This window comes from Eurytemora carolleeae, unplaced genomic scaffold, assembly GCF_000591075.1.
Source record: "Eurytemora carolleeae unplaced genomic scaffold, Eaff_2.0 scaffold697, whole genome shotgun sequence".
NCBI classification, from domain to species: domain Eukaryota; kingdom Metazoa; phylum Arthropoda; class Copepoda; order Calanoida; family Temoridae; genus Eurytemora; species Eurytemora carolleeae.
The window spans coordinates 4,389-26,633 of NW_019396609.1; the positions used below are offsets into that span (position 1 = coordinate 4,389).

At 30.7% G+C, this 22,245-nt stretch overlaps 1 protein-coding gene across 3 annotated transcripts in view; it reads left to right on the forward strand.

Annotated features, from left to right (window-relative positions):
* Nucleotides 1-569: 569 nt before the first annotated feature.
* The window catches only part of LOC111706238 (uncharacterized), a 131,560-nt gene continuing 109,884 nt past the window's right edge, over nt 570-22,245 (forward strand). For 2 of the 3 annotated variants that reach the window (XM_023479059.1, XM_023479060.1), the window contains exons 1-23: nt 570-752; nt 1,300-1,393; nt 2,357-2,498; nt 3,277-3,399; nt 4,182-4,276; nt 5,153-5,236; nt 5,755-5,840; nt 6,593-6,662; nt 7,142-7,197; nt 8,243-8,301; nt 8,531-8,670; nt 9,051-9,235; nt 10,285-10,380; nt 11,663-11,760; nt 12,362-12,420; nt 12,859-12,919; nt 13,625-13,708; nt 14,759-14,788; nt 15,075-15,157; nt 17,272-17,313; nt 19,481-19,568; nt 20,189-20,264; nt 21,102-21,199. In XM_023479059.1, coding sequence (XP_023334827.1) covers nt 665-752; nt 1,300-1,393; nt 2,357-2,498; nt 3,277-3,399; nt 4,182-4,276; nt 5,153-5,236; nt 5,755-5,840; nt 6,593-6,662; nt 7,142-7,197; nt 8,243-8,301; nt 8,531-8,670; nt 9,051-9,235; nt 10,285-10,380; nt 11,663-11,760; nt 12,362-12,420; nt 12,859-12,919; nt 13,625-13,708; nt 14,759-14,788; nt 15,075-15,157; nt 17,272-17,313; nt 19,481-19,568; nt 20,189-20,264; nt 21,102-21,199 — 2,037 coding nt within the window. In that variant the 5' untranslated portion in view covers nt 570-664. The remainder of the gene's footprint in view (nt 753-1,299; nt 1,394-2,356; nt 2,499-3,276; nt 3,400-4,181; nt 4,277-5,152; nt 5,237-5,754; nt 5,841-6,592; nt 6,663-7,141; nt 7,198-8,242; nt 8,302-8,530; nt 8,671-9,050; nt 9,236-10,284; nt 10,381-11,662; nt 11,761-12,361; nt 12,421-12,858; nt 12,920-13,624; nt 13,709-14,758; nt 14,789-15,074; nt 15,158-17,271; nt 17,314-19,480; nt 19,569-20,188; nt 20,265-21,101; nt 21,200-22,245) is intronic. The other variant, XM_023479061.1, reaches the window with a different exon arrangement.

Consider the following 22,245-nt stretch of genomic DNA (forward strand, 5'->3'; position numbering starts at 1 on the left):
TCTGAACTTTTTTTGTTTCGTACTTTGTCATTGAAAAGCTATCAAAGATTGAAAAAATGTCTCCCTGTTGTCCATCACTTTTGAATATTGATTTTATTGCATGAAGTCAAAGTTTACAAACATCCATAAAACAACATGAAGCAACCTTAGAAATTGTTATAGTCATAAAGTTGAATAACCAATAATATTTTGTTATAATTTGCTGGAAAAGATTGTGTTGAATATGACAAATTTTATGAATTTTTCTAATAATATAAGAAAGCAAAATGTTCGCAATTCTTGAAATGGTTTCTATTTTTTCATATTTTCTTCAAACAGATATAAAAGACTGAATAAAATGAGTTTTTGACTTTAATAACTTATTTTAAACAAATTTTACAATATTTTTGAATTTCAATATGATATCAGATGGAAACATTTTGAGACTTCTATATTTCTTGTTTTTCATTCTTTCTTTCTTCTTGATCGTCCATTCCTCGTCCATCCTTTAATCATACTTCGGCTAATTTAAAAAAAAAATGAATATAATTTTTGGATGTTTTCTGCAGATAGCCTAATTGCAGAGGGAGAACTATTTTTTTGAGCTCTGTATCTATATTCTGAATTAAATGAGTAATCTTCTATTTCAGATGATATCCTGTAGGTATTAGAATCTAGATGTAGAATGGAACCACTTTTATCCAATATAGAGAAGGATACAAATAATTCTACTAAACTAAAGAATATTAACACCTCCGCTAAAACTGCACTAGGTAAACCACATCAACGAATTAAATTGAATTTAAAATTATTTTCTATTTTATCTTTATCCATAACTTTAGAAAAAATGTTGAACCAAAATAATCCATTATCTTACTGCATATCTTTTATAATATTACTTTTAAAACAAATTTTTTATGTTTTTTTTGTATAATCTGCTAGATTTGTTTTTTGTCTGAAGTTAATAACCCAAAAATCATTTTTGCTATAATGCAAGTCTGACATAGATAAAATGCAAATGTGACTTAAATGACCGATTGGCATGTCTGATTCACAATTTCACACAATCTAAATCTTTGTTTAATCAAGAATGATAGAGAAATCAATGTTTGTTTTGTCGAAAATTGATTATTCTTAAAGAAGGATTCTCTGTAAAAGTGGCTTGTGCATTCTTAATGCATAAACAATGAAGGAAGTTGTCAGAATTTTACTAACACTATTTATGACAAAATAACGACGATATCTTCTGTATTGCTACTTAGATAAGATAACGTCCACTGTTCCTTTTAATGAGTTGATTTTGAATAACTTTATTTTTAGATTTTTTGAATTCCTACTCCAGGGCTCCCTCTTCAGAATACAGAAAACAAGTTCTTCAAGTTGTGAGTGCCTGTTTAGAGACCAATATACATAGGTGATATTTCTTTATGTCTAAATAATTTTTCTTATAAAATTGGGATTTTCAGATGTGAAATTAATATTATTTTTGTATTTATATTGTAAAACTTTTTTACAGCCAGTACCGGTTCCTAAGGGTTTAGCTAAAATGATCTCTGCGATATTGATTCTACATTATCGTACGTTAAGGGTGATCGATTTTTGATTTTTTTCACCTTTGGTGTCATATGCCTGTATTTCATTGAATGATGGGTTGTCTGCTAATAATTATGATAAAATAAATATGGATCGTTGAATTTTTGGGGAAAAAAAAGTATTTCGATTGCATTACTGAATTATTCAACCTAAACGCTTTTCAATGTCGGGTAGGTAATTTCAACTTACGAAAAATTGTCTTTTCTACATGTTGTTTTAATCGTTTTGATATTCAAAACTAATCCTATGCACTGAGGGTAGTGCCATTAGATTGCGCATAAGACGACATTTTTCATCTTGAAAGATATAAATGTACAGAGATATTTTAAAGATATTCCTATTATATTGATTATCTAGGTCGGTTGTGAACATTGGCTGTTCTTATGTCATTGAGTACTTGTGGTGTACATGAGTTCAGTAGAGAGAAATTTAAGTTAGCTTAGTCCTTCTCATGTCCTTCTTCAGTTCTCGTCAATATGATATATTGCTCAGTGAAATATTGTTGTTCAAATAGTTACATTCCCGGAGTTATTTTACACTCTATTATGAAATCCATTAAAACACCAAACCACCCCGCTTATCATTGAAGTACACTTTGACCCCTAGAAGTATGAGTTCGCGGACTGTACAATTCTTGGTGATTTTGCGTACATAAGCTATCTATGTTCAGTGGTAAATTCAGATCATTTCTAATTAACGTGATTCACTTTAAGAAAGAAATAAAGCGAAACAAGTTTTCCCTTTTGATCTGCGTAAATTTGACTTTTACACACGACTTTTTTAGACAATGCGTGTTTGCAAAACAGATATTGGAGAAAATGGGACGAGACAACAGGTTCTACGACAAGGAGGAGGAGACGGGTGAGAAGGAGGGAAAGAAGGAGTGGGAGCTGGAGGAGGAGAAGGAGAACTACATGGCTTTTCAGGTAATAAATGTCCTCTAGAAGTGATTCAGTAAAAATCAAAAAAGCAAATGTTTCATTTGTTATTAACTTAAAAATGTGCGTACATATTTACTCTAAAAATTCGGTGACGGTGATGGACCAAACCTCTGAGAGTAAAAAAAATTAGATGTTAGTTCCACATTTATTGAAAATATATTTGGGTCTGGGTTGACCCTCGTCAGTTCTAACGATATAATAACCATCAAAATCGATAAAAAATCACAATAAAATAAACAAACAAAAAAGATTATTCAAAATAAAAGTGTGGCCTGTCAAATGGACATAAGGGAAACGAACTCAGATTATGAGATGGAAAAAAGATAATTTGCAAATATTCACTTTTTAAAAAATGTTTTAAGAAAATTATTATTCCTTGAGATTGTTTCTGTCACAAAGATTTAAAAACAAACTGTTTAGATGTATGTGTATAGAGTGGTAGTAAATGTAAATTACCACTTGGGAAAGTGTCACTAGGGAAATTGTCACTAGGGAAGTTGTCTATGGGAAAATGCTGTTGGGAAAATACCTAACATCACCGTCTCATAATTGCAGAGAGCTTAGCAAACCTAAAGGAAAATGAAAATACAATATTAAAATATTGTAAATATGTCGGATGTTCAGAGAATTTAAAAGTTTAAAAACATGAGATATTTTTCTTTCAACGAAATATATAAAAATTATCAAAATTGTGCAAATTTTAAAACAACTTAATCGAAATTTTTTGAAAACCTACCTAATGGTTCCTTTGTTGCCCCTGCAGGTAGTATTAAGCCTGCAGCACCTGCCTGTGCTAGGCCAGGAAAGTCAAGTTGACCTGCTTCAAGCTTTGCTTTACCTCTCCTGCCAACCTTACTGGAACACATCGGGGCAGGTCACTCTTCAGGTCAAATCTTTTTTCATCAATAGCTTGGGAACCCAGCTTTTCCCAAAGTACTAATAGTTACTCCCGCCGTTTATCACCATATCGTCGTAAATTACATTTTGCTTTTTTTTCCCGATAAAAGTCGATCCACTAAAATTAGAGTCTCAAAACAAAGCTAAGAACAATGCCGTGTGGTTCTCCCGAATTCCCCAATCAAAAATTGAGGCAAATCGGTGAAGGGGTTCCGAGTTATGATCGGACAAACAAACAAACAGACAAACAGAGATTACATTTGTATATACATATAGACTGTAGATGTATCAACGCAGCCAAGTACACTCAATGCAACGATGGCAATGACCGATTAACACTAGTATCCTTGAAACCTTTATCTGATCTATGATATGGAAAATGTTATACCGATTTTTTAAGATTAAAAGTGTTCAAATCTGATAACTTCTCTATGTTTTTCTGGAGTAGAACTTTACGTCGTACGTAACTTTACTATTGAATCTAAAATAGATGCGAATCAGACAATTATAAATATTGTCATAAAATCATACTTGACCAGACAGACAGACTTTTATTAAGCGTTGTAATCTTTGCATACTGCAGGATTTCTTGACATTTCAATTATATTCCCTTAGCTGTCTGAGCTGCATAAATAAGCTGTTATAGATCAACCAATTTCATATATTTCCGTGACTTATAGACATAACACTTTATACCTGAAGGGTCAATCAAATTTTCATGTTGAGTCCCTTTTCTATAAAATATTGATGATTTGAAATATATAATTATAGATAATAAGCCTATGTGAAGAAGTGTGCGGGGGAGGTACATCTGTTAGGGTAGCAGCTCAGAATACAGCTACTAGCTGTATAGCAGTTTATTGCAGGTAATATTCAAAATATTTGTGATTTTCAAAGAAATTTTAAACTTTTTAAAATAAATTTCGCTAAAAATTTATTTATACTGTTTCTCATTCAAAAATAGTGATTGATTCGAATACTGTATTGTGTAAAATTAAATAATATTTAAATTATCTTATAGTTATATCTCCATAAACTAAATACTAACATATAACTGTGGAATAGATTAACGACACTTGAGTAATCAAGTATGTGTATTTAATGTCGTTATAATGAAACCAACTTAGTACAAATAGCTTGAATATCAATTAAATGGTTCACTGCACAAGTGCAACATGCATTGAACTATATTAAATCATTAGCTGGAGTACCCGATGTTGCCCAGTTGTAAAAATCTTTGCCCCCCGGCCAGGGGCACTCAATGTTATTAAAAAAAAATGTCAGCCAATTTGGTTCAGCCGTTTGGCCATCTAGTGAACAAACATATCTATAAATAAAAAGGGAATACCTTTATAATCTAAAGACAACTTGATTCTAATAATTGTCATCTGTCATCCAATTCCAAAGTTTTCAAACTAAAATTTTGCGGATTTTATAAAAAGAAAATTCTTGGATTTTCAAAATTTTCAAAAATCGAATTTGTTAGAGGCAAATTTTTGAAAATTCGGTCACCCATAAACCTTTCCTGGGGTCACCCGAGGTCCCAAAGAAAATCAAAAATAAAATGCACAAATATTTTGTATTCAAATTAAATAATCATAGGGAGGTTTTTGAAACTATTCAAGCATATTTCATGGCTATTTATTTATTGCTAAAATTACTGAGAATTATGTGTAATAATAGTATAAAACCCATTGAAAAATTGTCAAGACGACATTTTATAAATTCTTTTGATGTTAAAGGCAAGTAATGATTGGGAAGAGTTCCCCTGATCAACTTCTACCAACCCTGCAATATATTGTCAGCAAAATAGAACAACATTCAAGGTCAGCATTTTAGAATATATTTAATTGATTTCTTAATTTTCCTTTTTTTGAATTATGATAGAAAAGGAAACTGAACATTAAGCACACACTCTAATTTTTTAATCCTTACATCTTTGCAACCTGAGGGAGTAAACCTTTAACTTTAACTGCTTGAGCCAGAACAATTCATTGCAAAGGACAGACAATTAGAGTTTGAGGCAAGTGCTCGGGATATAAGCTATTGCTCCTTTTTATCCTTTTCGTATTTTTTTCTCATTTTGTTCACTCGTTTTCAAGTTTTCCTTTAAGGAAATGAGTTTTTGTCACAAAATCTGATTTTCGAATACTTATTATTTGGCAATCCGAAGTCGAAGACCTTATATAGTATTTTATACTATGAATTTATAAGCTCAAATAATCTAAGTTTGTAATATCAAAGCTTTACACCATCAGGTTGCGAAGATATAAAGTTTAGAAATTTGAGTTTGTGACAAAAACTCGGTTCCTGTTCTTGTTATTATAAAAACTTTCTTTTAAAGAAATGACGATGGAGAACGAAAGAAGAAAGATAATTTTGAACAAGAATTTCTGATCAGCTGTCTGGAAGTTGCCTTGTTCTCGCTAGGTATAATAAAGGGATATTCGGCATAATCTCAAGTCTCCGTTCATTAAAAAAGTTACAATGCTACCAGTTCTTTAAAGATTTTTTTTTCTTCAGTTAATGAAGTTTATCTTTACTTTGCAAAAGTTGGGTTTCCGAAACGACTATGAATGACAGTCACAGAATATTTGTTGCAAGATAAAAATAAACATGATACATCCCTCATCGTTTCTCAGATAACGGTTTGATATGTGCCGGAGTGAACTTGGTACAGTGATAACCAGAAAACTGTGGAATATGAGGTGCAAATGTTACAAAGCAAATAGCCTTACTAGAAAGTTATTAAATCACTAATTAAGTGAAACGGGTCTCCTTGAAGGCAATTGTGCGATGCCTCATGTTCATTTTGCTATTGTATCTTGAGTTTGAAAGTCGTATTTCTATTCCAGAGTTTTCTGTTTATAACTGTTTGTAACTCTTGATATGGAGGGACATTTGAAATCCAGTTCGGTGGCACAGAAACAAATATTTTAGAAACTAAAGTAACAATTACAAAATTTGAATTGAAAACTAATATTTTTTTGGCAGAATGTATTGAATGAAATGAAGTTTGTACACCAATTTTTTAAGATTTTCTCTGAATTTTTTTATTTTAATTATAACATTTTATAAAAGTTAAACGTTGCTGTATTTATTTTAAATAATTAGTGTGTTTTCATTAAAAATATTGTATTTTGTAATACAATGGTTCTATTCCTGTTTTGTTTTCCTTTAAGAAAATGTTTGTGAGCAAAGTGAACACTTTTCTACATTTGTCTGGAGAAACCTTTGTCCAGCAATTATCAGGTATTTTGAAAATCCAAGGAAACAAATAATTTGTAAATGAAACTGTTTAGATTTATGCATGAACAAATATCCATTCCATACGGCCGCAATTGAGTAAAAAACACTTCAGTCGAAACTTCAATTAATTTGGTGTAGAACTCAATTTATCAACAAACGTTTTGCTCAATTGTTGCTAAATTCATTGATCAATTTGTAATGCCAAATTTACTGATCCATTAGATATTTAATTTACTGCTCAATTAAATAATAATAATTTCATTGCTCAAATTATTTCTTGATTTACTGAAGAGTTTATTGCTCAATTATTCACTCATTTGATTTCTCATTTTGTTGCTCAAATTGTTGTTTAATAATACAATAATTCAATAATCAAACTGTTGCTCAATGATGTTGCTCTATGTATTGCCTAATTTGTCGCGAAATGCATTGCTCAATCTATTGCTCAATAAATAGCTTGATTAATTAATTAATTAATTAAGATGCCTGATAAGAGGACATGGTTATAATCTTGCCACATCAGCTGTTCATCTTTTAGGTTATTTAAATTTTATTACTTATTTTATTTTATTGTGTTCTTTATCATTCTTCCTCACTTCATCGTGAATTTCAGAATGAACGTGCTAAAAAGTAATCATCGTGCTATAAAGTTTAATTGGCTGTACATTATCACGTGTGCTTTAAAGCTTGATTGATTCCCGGATTTTCCCCAAAAATTTTAGGATATTTCCAAAATAGTTTTTTTTAAATTGTAATGAAAATTAAATTAAAAACAAGTTTATATTTTGACTTCTGATTTGTTTCAAAGCTTATTTGATCTAAATATAGCCATTGCAATAGGACAACTACACAAACTTTTTATAAAATTACCTATAACATTATTATTTTGGCACGACGTGCTATAACGTTTTTGGACTTAAATTTTCTTTATATCTAACATATTGAACCAAAATAACAGTAGCATAAATAGTTATTATGGAGCCATTGTTTTGCACAAAAGGCCGAAGGTTGTCGTCGTTTGTTGTAAATGGATATTTGTGAAATTCATTTTTTATCAGACATATAATAAAAGGTAATGTTCTGAATCAGACATGCTTATACATTTAGGATTACGTCAAGAAACGTCTTTGACCCCATAAACTATATTGAAGAAAAACTTTAAACCATAGGATAAAGTTGTTTGATTTAGATACAATGCGTAAATTCGATATATTGTTAATTGCTATTTTTTTTATTAAAAGTAGGATTTTATATTTTGAGTAATGCAGTAGATGACGTCTAGATATAATGGCTTGCCTCACATTCAAATTTTCGAATCCCTATATCTTAGCAGCCTTAAATTGTAAACCTTTTATATTTCAAACTTAAACTATTTGATCTAACTAAATGCATAGTTTGAAAAAAACAAAGGTCTACGACACCGGGTTTGGAAGAAATAGGGATTGTTAAAAATCAGAATTTGTGGCAATAACTGATTTTTTTTATAAAGTATAATAGCCGGCCCTAGTTTAATATTTGGGTCATGCTCATTGAATTTCATAACTGTAGAAATTTAGAATATTTCTTTACCCTGAATTTTCTAGGTCAGGATATGAATCAGAGACCTGTTTTAGAAGCAATCTTTGATAGAATGCTTGTCCAGGTAAGCAACTTTTTAATCAAGTTATATCAAAATTTGAAAATTTTAATTTTAACCTTTATAGAAATACGGGCAACATTCTAGAATTTAAATTATAATATGCGCCCCCTTTCCTGTTTACAATTATGGCTTTTAATTGTTGCTCTAAAAGTGTCCATTTTAAAATATTTTTCTATTTAAGTTTGGCCATTTTTCAAAATAATGATTGTCGACTTTGTATTCTTTAATATAGGTTAGTCCCGAGAAGAGACTACCTGGGTTGAAGGCAGTGCATAAACTAGTGCTTGCAGAATCAGGCCAACTTAAATTTGCCTTACAGGCATATAATGATACTCAGGCAAAGGGGTCCAACGACATGGCTCTTTTTGTAATGTAAGATTTTTTTGTAGTTCAAACTTTTTCTTTTTGCTTTCTTTCTGTTGTTCATCTCTGTTTTCTTTTTGCTTTCTTTCTGTTGTTCGTCTCTGTTTTCCTTTAAGCTTTTGAGTTCTGTTTTCCTTTATTTACCTACATCATCTTTATAATAAAACAAGACATTCATATGTTGCTAAATTTTTTTGTGGACGCTCACGAGTCACGGGTGGCCGGAAAGTGTTTTTTTTTCAATTTATTTTCCAAGGGCAACACAGGGCCCTTCATCTTGTAATAAAAATTTGTTTAGGTAATATTTTATCTTTTATGGGTAATCTAGTTTTAAAAATGCGGTAACTTTGTTTATTTAAGCTGTCACTAATTTCATAAATGAATTTTAGGTTATTTGAAGTACTGGATGAGTGTACTGATGTAAATGATCCTGAGCTGATCAATGAGTGCCTGGAGATCATAAATCAGATCATGACAAAGCTGAAGGAGTGGGTGGAGGGGGAGGGTCTGCAGTTGGAGATGGTGGAGTTCATAAACAAAACCTACCCTTCCTTGAAGGATGCTGACTATATAGGTAGCTATGGGGCCTTAAAGTAGTAATCAACTTTAGAAAAAATATTTTTTTTCTTTAACTTTTAATATTTTAAAAAGGAATTGAGTTTTAGCCACAAACTCTGATGTTCTTATCCCTATACCTTTTCAATCTAATGTCGTTATATATTTCAAATACGAATTCTGTTAGATCAAAAGTTTTAAATTTGATATATAAAATGTTGCATCAGGTTGCAATGGTATAGGGATAAGAAAAATTGGTTTTGTCGCAAAGACTCAATTCCTTTACTTAATTACACAGCCAGACCTCTCTGGGGAATAATAGTTCGGCTTTTAGGCTCAAATTATGTTTTAAAATAGTCTAATATACATTATAATATATAGTCCAATATACATTATAATATATAGTCCAATATACATTATAATATATAGTCCAATATACATTATAATATATAGTCCAATATACATTAACATTATGCATTAAACACAACGTTTTTGTTAGCAGTGAACTGTAAATATTTCATTTAATGAGCTGATTTGCAGACTACTAGGCCAAAACACTTTTTAGCTTTTACCAAGATTGCTTCAATGTTGCCGGGTTTTTTTTCAAAAAATCAAACAGCACAATTTTACAATATAAAACCTGTGCAGCAAGATTTTTAAACGTTGGAAAAATTCTGTATTTGCAGCTCATGCTAAGATTTTAAATATCATCAACATTTCTTTATATTTTGTATCAGAAAAATTATAGTTTCTTGATACATTTTACAAATTACAATATGCATTTGCTTTTGATTTCTAAATCTTTTAATCCTTTCGCACCGAGGGAGAAATGCACATTGGTGTCCAGAAATACGAAGAAACCATTTTTGACTTTTTACCTTTAGCATTGGAACACCAATATGGGAAGCTTTTATAGAGTATACAAATTTTGTTTTAGCAGAATAAAAAAAATGTTTTAAAATCTTAGTCATAACTTTAGGGTTTTATGGCTTTTTTCAAGACGCCCTCAGCTTTCTAAAGCAAAGCCAATAATGACCCCTCAGAATGAATAAGTCAATACTTATCTAGGTCCTTACACCTATTCTGCTGGCGGGAGGATTCCTGCTGAGTTTATGAAAATTACTGCTGACGTTCAAAAAGCAGAAACCGAGCAGAGTGTATCAGGTAAAGGTGTTCATATTTTCTAATCAACTCATATTCTAGTTTTCTAATCCAATATCTTTGCAATCTGATGATGAAGACCTTTAATACTTCAAGCTCTTCGAATATTTGATCTGATATAATTAATAAATTTGAGTTATTAAAATCTTGCGGCATGCGGCAAAGATATAGGGATGAGAAAATTATAATTTGTGGTGGTTTTCTTTTATGTCAGTTCCATTATGAGAAATGTATGATATGACTATAGTGACCTCGTAGCTTCTCTAGTCACGACTTTACCAACAAGATTATTTGATACATCTTGGAAAAAGCTCTGAAAAAGTGGATGGATATGAAACATGTTAAGAATTAATCTAATGTGAAATTTACTTAACCCTATTCTAACTGAGAGGGGGTCACTATGACCCCCCCCCCATGTCTTTTTTCGCGATAACCCAAAAAGGATTGGTCTGAGGCTGTTTACTTTTCCTAACTAGTTCACGCCCCTCAATTTAGGCTAAAAGCTGGACTTTTATACCTACTGCCTGAGCCCTCAAGCATACTGCCTGAATGCCTTACTAGACTAAATCTAAATTTAGACCTGCTTCCAATCATTGGATTCCAACATTTATAGCTCTTTGGAAAGGTTACAACACAAGGCCAAGCAGATTGCACAATTTTTGCAAATAAACTTTACGTAAATTTCTCCACAACCGACCCTAAAAGGGAATTTGAACAATTTTAGTTTTTCTTGAGAAGACCTTTAAGTTTTGAAAATTTTGCAAATATTTTTGCATATTTTTAAGTTCAGTGGGGCAAGGGGTTTTCAATGATGTATAATTTATCATAACCTTTTGTTTTGCATATTTTTGCTAAAAACTTGATCTTGCAATAAATATTTTAAATTTTGCAAATATGCATATTTTTTTTGCAGATTATTAATGTGGAGCCCAAGTGCTTTCCAAACATGTACCATATGTTATAGATTTATATCACAATGATGAAATAGAGGGGAGGGGATCACATTGACCCCCCCCCCCTCAGTCTATTTTTGATCTCAACTGCTCGTACTATATCGCAGAGTCTTACCCAGATCTCAACTGCTCGAACTATGTCGTAGAGTCTTAACCAGATCTCAACTACTCGTACTACAGTCTACGTCGTGAATCCTAACCAGATCTCAACCACTCTTACTACGTCGTAGAGTCTTAACCAGATCTCAACCTGACGTTTAACCGCTTCCATTGTGTTTTTCTCAAAAGTATATATGATTGATAAAAAAGTCTAGTAAAACTAATTGTTTAAGAATATGGTTTACATGAAGATGAACTTGATGATTCCTTTGATTCCTCTGATACCAGTCATTACTCAGATGATACAAATATCTATCGTCAAACAAAGAAGGTAAAAGGATTAAGTAGAATACGTAACTAGTATTTGGGAATTGAGTCTTTGCCACAATCTCTGATTTTCTAATCCTTTGCCTTTGCAGCCCAATTTTATTAGATATTAGATTAGATTAATATTTCAAACTATGAATTCTGTTAGATTGAATAATCTAAGTTGGAATTATCATCATGTTGCAAAGATTTAGGGTTAGACAATTTTAGTTGTTTGCAAAGACTCAAGATCACACTAAAACCAATACAAAACAAATCCTGGCCTCCAATATATGCATATAAAGTATAGACGTAAGTTTAAGTGACCTGGCCATTTACAACGTTTTATACCCTTTAAACTTTTGTTAAAGTGACTTCTGAATTTTCGCAGAAGATATAATAACGACGATGTCTTACTCATTGTTACTCATATGACTGTTTAAAAGGTACCTTTGTAAATTAGACAGGTAACACTCTGTAAATGGTGGATATCTTGAAATTGCGTCTACAGCCTAGTTAAAAGAAAATTAAATAGAAAGGCCGCGTTTGACTTTCTAATTTTTTAACGTCTCGATTATCAACTTGGCATTACACATATTCATTTACGATACATTGTTTTACTCTAGGAGGAGAATGAGCATGAAAAGATCCCTAAATATCTCCATAGTCCAAAAAGTGATACTAGGTATATCTTTATATATATATACTGATGATTGCATAAAAGCATAAAACAATTTGTTTATGAATAAAATGTTATAAGAAGATTGTTGCGTTTCAAATAATATATATATATATATATATATATATAAATTGGCTTGTCTATTTGTGGAGACCCTTATGACTCCAGGGAATTTTTATAAATGGTTAAAAATATAAATGTTACCAAAAAAATGTGCGTTTTTTTCAAAGCATCGAGACTAGTTATTAGTTAAATTTACTTTATATTTTTTGAAGCATATATCCGCAAGCAATTTTTAATTAAAACAAAACACAAGTTAAAATATGAATTTTAAAATAGAAAAATAAGAATATATCATTTCTTTAATCAATAAAAATAAATAATAAAAGGCAATGTAAATGAATGGTAAATTGAAATTTTATAAACAGTAACTTTGTATTTTAGTGAGGAAGAACTGGAGGAGAGAGAAACTGAAAACGCCAATACGTTCTGTAAAGTTTTTAAGGTATTGTAACTTGAAATAAATTATTTACTGTGCTGTATGATTGTGTGTCATACATTTTGTCTTTCTCTAATTTTCTATATCATATACGTACATCATCAGTATATATGTTCTTTTTATTACTGTTGCCAATTGATATGAAAAACCTATAAAATTCTTTTCTATTTTAGTACTTAAATTTGTGTATAGACATAAATGAAAAAATGTGTAAATGTGCAGTGTGCACTTCTTAAAAACAAAAACTGGTTAAAGAAAATGGGAAAGATTGGCAACATGGGAAACTTAATTACCCAAAAACCAAAGTTTACAAAGAGACTTTAAAATGTGCGCTTAAATTTTGTACCGTATTGTTTTGTTTATTTCATCTTAAAGGGAGTGTTCACGAAAAACGATATTCATTATATTAGAACCAATAATCATCGATAAGTTTTTAACGCATTCGTATAAAGTTGATATTTTATAATTTTATTTTATTTTTTTTTATCCTTGAGAGAAGAAGGGGGGGTGTCCTTGAGAGGAGGAGGGGGGGGTGTCCTTGAGAGGAGAAGAAGGGGGGGGGGGTCCTTGAGAGGAGAAGGGGAACAAAAAACGAGAAGATAAAATGGAAAAAAGGAAGAAGTAACATTTCCTGAAACCACTAATTGTATTTATTCCACAATGATATATTTAGCTATGAGTAAACTTAAACAAATATCCTTCTTATTTCAGAATCGAATTGCAAGGCTTAACTGTATTAGATCTGCGGCCGAAATTGATCAAAAAATTCAAGAGTTTTCCTCACAATTTTGTCAGGTAAAAATGCAGATTTGGATTTATGGTTTTCAAAAAACAAACTATTAAAAATGTTAGAATTTAGTATTAAATAATGAGACTTCAAAGTCTAAAACTAAAGGATATGCGAAATTTAAGTTATAACTTTAAAGTTCTGTAAAATAATGAGTTGCTACTTAAATATTAAACTTTCTCAATTTAACCCTGAAGAGAAAAATCTGAACCAATCAGAGAAAAGGATTTACGAAGAGATATTACGTAACCATCGCTAATCATCTGTTTTTTTTTTAAATTATTTACGTAAACAAAAACAAAACATCTTTCCAGATACAATTCCGTGTTTTGGGTTTACGTGCAGACATTAATTAATCTAAAACGTGAAATTTATTCGATCAAGGCTTTCACTTTTAAATATCGTAAATTTGAATGCCGCTTTCTCAGCTGAATGATGATTGATGATTTTAACCATGGGTTTAATTTTTAACTCGTTTATTTAGGCGAGTTAAATATTTAAAATTCAGGTTTATATTAAGTAAGAAGTAGCATTTAAGCTGAAGCTTAACATGCAAGTCGTAACTTTTCGTTCTTTAGTTTTAAACTCAGCAACAACAAAAATTATATTTTTTCTTTTTCTATTCCAATTAATTTAGTTGATTATAAATAGGCTTATTTAAGACAAAAGAATAAAGTAAACCTTAGAACCTTATGAAACACTGTAACTAAGTGTATTGTAGAGGCAGAATAGTATAAATATAATTTTGCCAACTATATGTTTTATTCCTTTCTAAATTCAATAAATAAAATAAAATTATTAAAAGTATTCTTTCGGTGAATCTCTAGGTGTACTTAGATACCATCGTCTAAAGACGGTATCCTTTAAACATTGTCCGATCAAGATGAATGAGATATTCTTTTTTTTCATCTGAAAATGTCTAGCTTTGAATTTAGGGTAGGGGTGTGAATCGGAACTGCCATTGTTTAAATAAGGAGTCATTTTAAATTAAGAAAATAAGATGTTTCTTAAAAAATTAAAAATGTTTTTTTTTCTTCCAAAAAAATCTCTTATTTCAGGATTTTTCCTCTCACTCCCCCCGAGCTCAGGTATTTTTCAATATATTCTTTTTTTAAAAAGTTGGCGTGCATAATTTACACAAATTTTATAGTGATTTTCAAGATTTATTAAGTAGAAAACATTAATATATTTGTTTAGTATTTCTGAGTGTTTATTTGAATATATTAGTTTGCTCTTTCTGGGTGTTTTATTTGAATATATTAGTTTTCTATTTCTGGGTGTTTTATTTGAATATATTAGTTTTCTATTTCTGAGTGTTTATTTGAATATATTAGTTTTCTATTTCTGGGTGTTTTATTTGAATATGTTTTCTAGAAGATTGATGGTGGACTTGAAACTATTCTCAGTGGAGACGGAGTTTATCTAACCTGCTATTATGCTATTCAACTAAGCATCAGGTAAATCTAATATATATATATATATATATATATACAAGTACAATGTATGGCAACAGAAAAATCGATCAACTGCGCACAACGTTACAAGTTTCAAAAGTAAAAAGAAAGACGACATGTCCTCTAATAAGTTGATATGATTTCCAAGATTCTGCTGAGATATTTCATTAGAAAATTACCGTTTCTTGTTGCCTGTACTTCTCTGGATTTGGGGGTTTATCCACGATTAGCCCTTTCCAGAGCACTTCTCGAAAGATATCATAAAACATTTCTGAAATATGTTTTAACCCTATTCCCGCGCTGGGGGGGGGTCAATTTGACCCCCCCCCTGTAGTTTTTTTTACATAACTCAAAAAGTATTGGTCTGAGGCTGTTGAAATTTTCTGACTTTTCTTACATACCCAAAGCCCTCCCTTTAGGCCTAAAACCGGGCTTTAATACTAACTGCCTGAGTCCTCAGGCACACTGCCTGAATGACTGCTTTTTCCTGTAACAAACTAAATCTTTGTTTGACCCATTTCCATTTGTCAGGTTTTGATAAAATTTAGCTTTTTGGAAAGCCTTTGACATAAGGAAACGAATTGCACATGTTTTGCGAAAAAAATTACAATTTTTTTGCAAACAACCTGTCAAAGGAAATTTGCACATTTTTAGTTTTTCTTGATTAAAAATAAGGTTTTTTATAATTTTGCAAAATTTTTTGCATATTTAAAATGGCATGGTCAAGGGCTTTTCAAAAATGTATACTTTTCATTTTTTGAACAATTTTTTTTTTTGGAAACATTTTACTATAAAACTGGATTTTGCGATAAAAAATTCAATTTTTGCAAATTTGCAATTTTTTTTGTAGATTCTAAAATTAGAGCCCAAGAGCTTTCCAATGTTGTATCATTTGTCATATTTGGACATCAAACATGGGATTTAGAGGGGGGGGTTAAACTGACCCCCCCCCAGCATATCCTGGTTTTCAAGTACCCCAGCAGAGATAGGGTTAACGTAATACTTTCTAATTACAATGTTAAAGGGTTATATACAATATCAGTTTCAACCCCGTTATTTAGTCTATAGAACGTTAAATGAAAAAGTTTAAAAACAGAAATAAAGAACATATAAAATTGCACTAATTTTACTGAATGATAAGCACTTTAGTCTAACAATAAATTGAGTTGACACTTATGACGTAGAAACAGCTGTAATACAAGTGTACGCATTCTGTGCTGCCATCTATTGTACTTGACAACCTATTTGTATATATCAAACAAATCAACAAGAAAAGTATATACATAGAAGAAGTAGTTTTTGTGTTTGTCTGCATTTGATGTCCAGCTAAAATGTATGAACCCCTGGACCTATTTGATTGGAGAACTCAGTAACATCACAAAAATAAAATATGATCAATGAATTTATCCGTTTCATCACATTTTTTATAACAAATTGTGGAAGGGTTTGCTTGCAAACAAATTTGATTAATATTTCAAAAGATGTTCCAAAGTGTCCACCCTCACTTTCGAAACAAAAAGTCGATCTTTTTGTGGGGTTTTCATTAACCCTTGGGATCAAATACGTTGTAGGTGTGTGGTAACACAAATACACTATTTCGACAATAAGAAACTTGTAAATTAAAAGAGTATATATTGTATCATGGCTAAAAAGTATTTTGCTATTCATATTTTCCGTTCTTTCGAGAACATTCTCCTAAGAGTAAAACAATGCAATATAGAAACCAAAAAAAAATTGATTCTTTGTCTCAAACACATTCCCATATATTTCCAGCAACACCTTTGTATATTTCAAACTTAAATTATTTATTCTAACAGAATTCACAGTTTCAAGGATGTAAGTTCTACGCCTTTGGGTTACAAAGATAGAGGGATGAAAAAATCAGAGATAGTGGCAAAGAGTCAATTCTTAGATATTAGATATTAGTAACCCTTTAATATATTTAACAGTCAACCATCCTAATATTTAAAATACATTTTTCATTTTGGTCCTAGGCCTTTGCTTTATTAACTACAAAAATTCTATTTTTTCCGAATTGATCCAAACCTTCAGGGGACCATTTCTTTGTCTTTAAATGAACAGTTACTTGAAATGATGACAAATTTTATTTGTTTAAGGTTGAGAAATGAAAACTATTTTGAATCCGACCGCGGGGAGAGGTAAGCATATATATATTGATATTTAAATATTATGTAACAAATAAATAAAATAGATATTCCTAAATTATGTTATAAAATGATGTTTTTTCATTGAATTCTGTTAACCTAATTCTTATGAAAAGCAACTCTTTACAAAGGAATGTCATTTTCTAAACTTAAATAGTTTGAGATTTATTAATTAACCCTTTCTTGGTCATGGCTTGGCCTCTAGGTCGAGGTTTCAAATTTCCTTTGATTAAAATTTTTTTTTAAGTAAATGCTACATTTATCAAAATTTATTGTCTAACATTTATTGCAAAAACTGTGACTATTTTATTTTATTTGGTTCAGCATAATATCTATGTAATCCATATAAATTGTAAATTTAATCTATTACATATTTATCGTAAAAGTTGTTATGCTTGAACTTGATACATTTCATTCTATTCCTAATTCTTGCATCTTAAGTGCAATTTTAAATAATTTTAATAGATTCTTTAACAACGTATAAAGATGAAGTTCGAGCATGACTCATTCGGCCAATACAAATTCTATCATAGTTTCAAATATGTCAAGCTTCATTTAAGAATTACCAGACCATTATTTATAGATTACTGGAAAAATCAAAAAAAAATATTTTTTTAAAAAGAAAGTTAACGAGTAAACTAATTTTAGTAATTTGAGTTTTAAAATACATAATTAGGGTTTAGGATTACTTTTATGGAAAATATAAATAATGGATACTCATGTTACTAAATTCTGGTTAAACAGTAATATTTTGATAAGTACATGTTCGCCTAGCTAGAACACTTTCAACTAGTTTCCCTGGATCAAATACATCTAATATCTAGCTAGAACACTTTCGACTAGTTTCCCTGGATCAAGTTCATCTAATATCTAGCTAGAACACTTTTAACTAGTTTCCCTGGATCAACTACATCTAATATCTAGCTATGACACTTTCGACTAGTTTCCCTGGATCAACTACGTCTAATATCTAGCTAGAACACTTTCGACTAGTTTCCTTAGATCAAGTTCATCTAATATCTAGCTATAACACTTTCGACTAGTTTCCCTGGATCAACTACGTCTAATATCTAGCTAGAACACTTTCGACTAGTTTCCCTGGATCAACTACATCTAATATCTAGCTAGAACACTTTCGACTAGTTTCCCTGGATCAACTACATCTAATATCTAGCTAGAACACTTTCGACTAGTTTCCCTAGATCAACTACATCTAATATCTAGCAAGAACACTTTCGACTAGTTTCCCTGGATCAACTACATCTAATATTTCGCATAGATAACAATTTGTCTACACACAGTTTACCCAGATTTTATTTCACCTGGAAGACAGTTTGTATAGAGCTTATAAAGAGTAATTTTCGCCTGGATAACATTACTAATTTTCTTTAGAAAATCTCTAACGACTCTCTATTTATTATTGTTAATTTATTTGAAGATGCATTTTTATTTTAATCGTACTTTTAAAATTTAAAATACTAGAAATTCAAGGCGCTTCGCGCCCTTCTTTCTAGCCTTAGAGGGCGCTTCGCGCCCATCTTCTAAATTAATTGTAAACATGTTCTCTTTGTGTACATCGTAAAACTAAACAAAAATAATTCGCGGATTTTTACAAAAAATTTCGCGGATTTTCAAAATTTTAAAAAATTTAATGACGATCGAATTTTGATAGAGACAAATATTTGAAATTTTGATGATTCATAAACCTTCCCTGGGCTCCCTAGATGTCCCACAAAAAATTTGGGCCCGATCGGTTCAGCCGTTTTGACGTTTATTGGATACAAACAAACAAACAGACAAACAAACAGACAGACAAACAAGCCAAATTTATATATAGATAGGGTTTCCAGTGGAAGCAAAATTTCGCACAAAAATGGACAAATTTGCGTGCTTATTTCTTAATTTCTTGTTGATCCCGCGTGCAGTGTGAACTCAGCAATGTGCACATCTGAATATGCAGCTAAATAGAAGAGGGTTTCGATAAGTTTACACACAAATATCTCTGTACTCGACGAACACGGACAGATTTTTATGGTACCATGTAAATCGAACATTCCGCTTTCTTCATGTCTCAAAATTTCGCTTAGAGCCCCTTTAAGGAATCCTGCAATGACAAAAATTTTAAAAGAATTCTTTTTATATATTTTAATTTTTAACCCAGGGAGCCGTGTGTTACTAAGAATGAGTTTATGAAAAATATCTTGGAATCTGGAACACTGGTTTATATTTCATCCAGGTGGATTTCTAAGGTGATGCATGATTTTAAAGGGTAGGGTAGGAGAAATAAAAAAAATTTAATTGGATATAGGCTAAATATAAATGGGGATTTAGTTGGATAAATCTAAATATAAATGGGGATTTAGTTGATGTTACTTACATCAAGTTCAAATATCGTAACAAAGTAAGAATTGAAAACACATAAACATTTTTTTTATGAGCAAAATCACACCATTTAATTAATTTTGCATTAAAATTAACGTCTTTTTTATGATATAAGCATATGAGAAAACTTTAAAACCCATTTATATTTGTTTTTATTTTCAAAACATCGATTAAAAATCAAAAAGTACATTGTCTGTTTAGAATTAAGAAAATTGTGATTTTTCATTCAAGGTCGTAATTAAATTTACAAAGCTTTACGTTTAATTAGTTTTATATAAATTATTTTGTGTTTACATTATTAAAATAAAAAAATCGAATCTTGAATTAAAATGTATCTTTTTCACAAAACAAAAGTTGTTTTTAATAATATTATTTCGAAAAATATAAACTCATTTTGAACGGACAAATGTTAAAACACGAGTGACACTGAATCAATCATGGGAAAATGAAAAAAAATATTATTAAATATGAGAACATTTTTATTTAGGTTTATGAAAACTTGATAGAAACCGATATCTTTGGTGGACTTAAGATCAGTTCCCCGATTCTCAACATATGCCTTGGTAATTCTTATTATTATCATTTATTTGTCGCACACAGGAATTATAATTTTTTTCAAATATTAGATTAGAGATTAGAAACTTAGATATTTTAAGTGTTTTAGGTCGTCTTTTCAGTATTATCATTTTGTGGGTAACCCTGTATGACTTAAATTCAATTTATACAAAAATTATAAACTAAAAACTTCTTCTCTGATGTTGTCTTCTTAACAATCCCTGAGCTGTAACAGGAGATCCATGCAGACATTCGAAATATAAAATTACGAAAAGGGTTTAAGGGTTTCTAGCTAGAATTCCTAACTGCTTAGCGTACAAAAACCGGTTTCAATTAAGCGCTGGCTTTAATCGTGAAAAATTTAATACAATTTTAAGCGGAACCAACCATATTTGAGCCACGGCTTAAATTTAAGTCGCGGCTCAAATTCTTCAATTTCGGCCTCGGGTATCATGCCGTTGTAACTATTTTTGATGATTAATCTAAACCTCAGAAATGTTTTTATTCTTTGGTTAGTATTAAATATTTTCTTATTTCGAAAATCAGCAAAAAATGATTGGTTCTGATAATATTGGATCAAAAATCATAAAATTCCTAAATAACATGAGTTTATATTCCAGAATTAAGGAAACTGCATTAATAGAGCAAGTGGTCCGATTAAACGGTGAAATTTGAACCTTCCTGATTTCTTTGTAAAAATGACGTCTGGATGAATTCAACAGAGAAAATCAAGTCAAAATTCAATTTTACTCATGGTTACTCAGATAATGGTTTATAGGATACCATTGTAAATCCTTCCCTTTCATTCATTCAACTCTTATCTTTAAACACTTTTTGTATTTTAGATCTTGACAACCCTGGAGAGACTAAATTAAATTCCCAGTTTTTATCTGAGTTCAGGAGAATCGGAAATACATTAGAGCAGTGTGCTAGAGAGAGAAAGGTTCAGTTACAAATATACAGATAGGACAGGGCAAGGTACTAATGTAAGGAAAGTTAATTGCAGTTGCGTATACTCTGCGTACCAGTTCTCTCTGGGCGGAATTTGTAAACAAGAATAGATGCATCAGTGTTCCTTTAGTATCCGAGGAGGTTAAAAGCATTAAATTTTGATAATTATGATAATTCACATAATAGTTTCCTATGACCAGAATATTTCATTGATTTTTTATGTAAAAGATGGATCCCATGTCAGGCTGTGACATCCGACTTTTGTTTTACATTACCGCCCAGAGACAGTACACTACAGTGCAAAAGATGCGTACACTTATGAAGTAAATTTCCTTGCATTGTAACCTTGGGATAGGGTGTCTCGCTAAATAAGTCCTAATCAGAAAGACCCGGAATTATTTTACAATTAATCAGACGACTTTACATTCTAATTTTGAAAATATGATTGGAGAAACGATTATCACAAAATATCCCTAGTCCTGCCATTTCCAAAATATGGTCTGCCTTTATTGAACATATTTAATTGGCAGAGATATATATGTGAAGTCGTCTGATTAACTGTCCATTAATACCGGGTCTTTTTGATTTTGATTGTATTACTTAAAATAATGGGATAATTATCCTCTACGTTATTACTTTTGAATTATCACTGAGAACTTTCTAAATTTTAAGTTTGAATGTAAATTTGATAACCCATATATCTTTGCAACCCGATGTGATAGACCTTATAGATACAGTGGTTAGCGTTTATATGAAAACAATTAAAATGACTTCTATTTAAATTTTGAATGTTAACAAGCTATAAAAAAGAGAAAATATTTCATTACAGCTTCTCTTTGTTTCCATTTTGGTGTTTATACATGCTGTTGAAATAAAAATTGTAATAGAAAGTCGTCTTCAATGTATTGATATGTGCGACGACGACTTTACTTCAATCCCTAAATAATGATAGATTAAATGACTACAGTTTTAAATACCAGAGGCTGACACTATCAGGTTGTAAAGATAAAGGGAATAGGAAATGTGAGTTTCTTTATG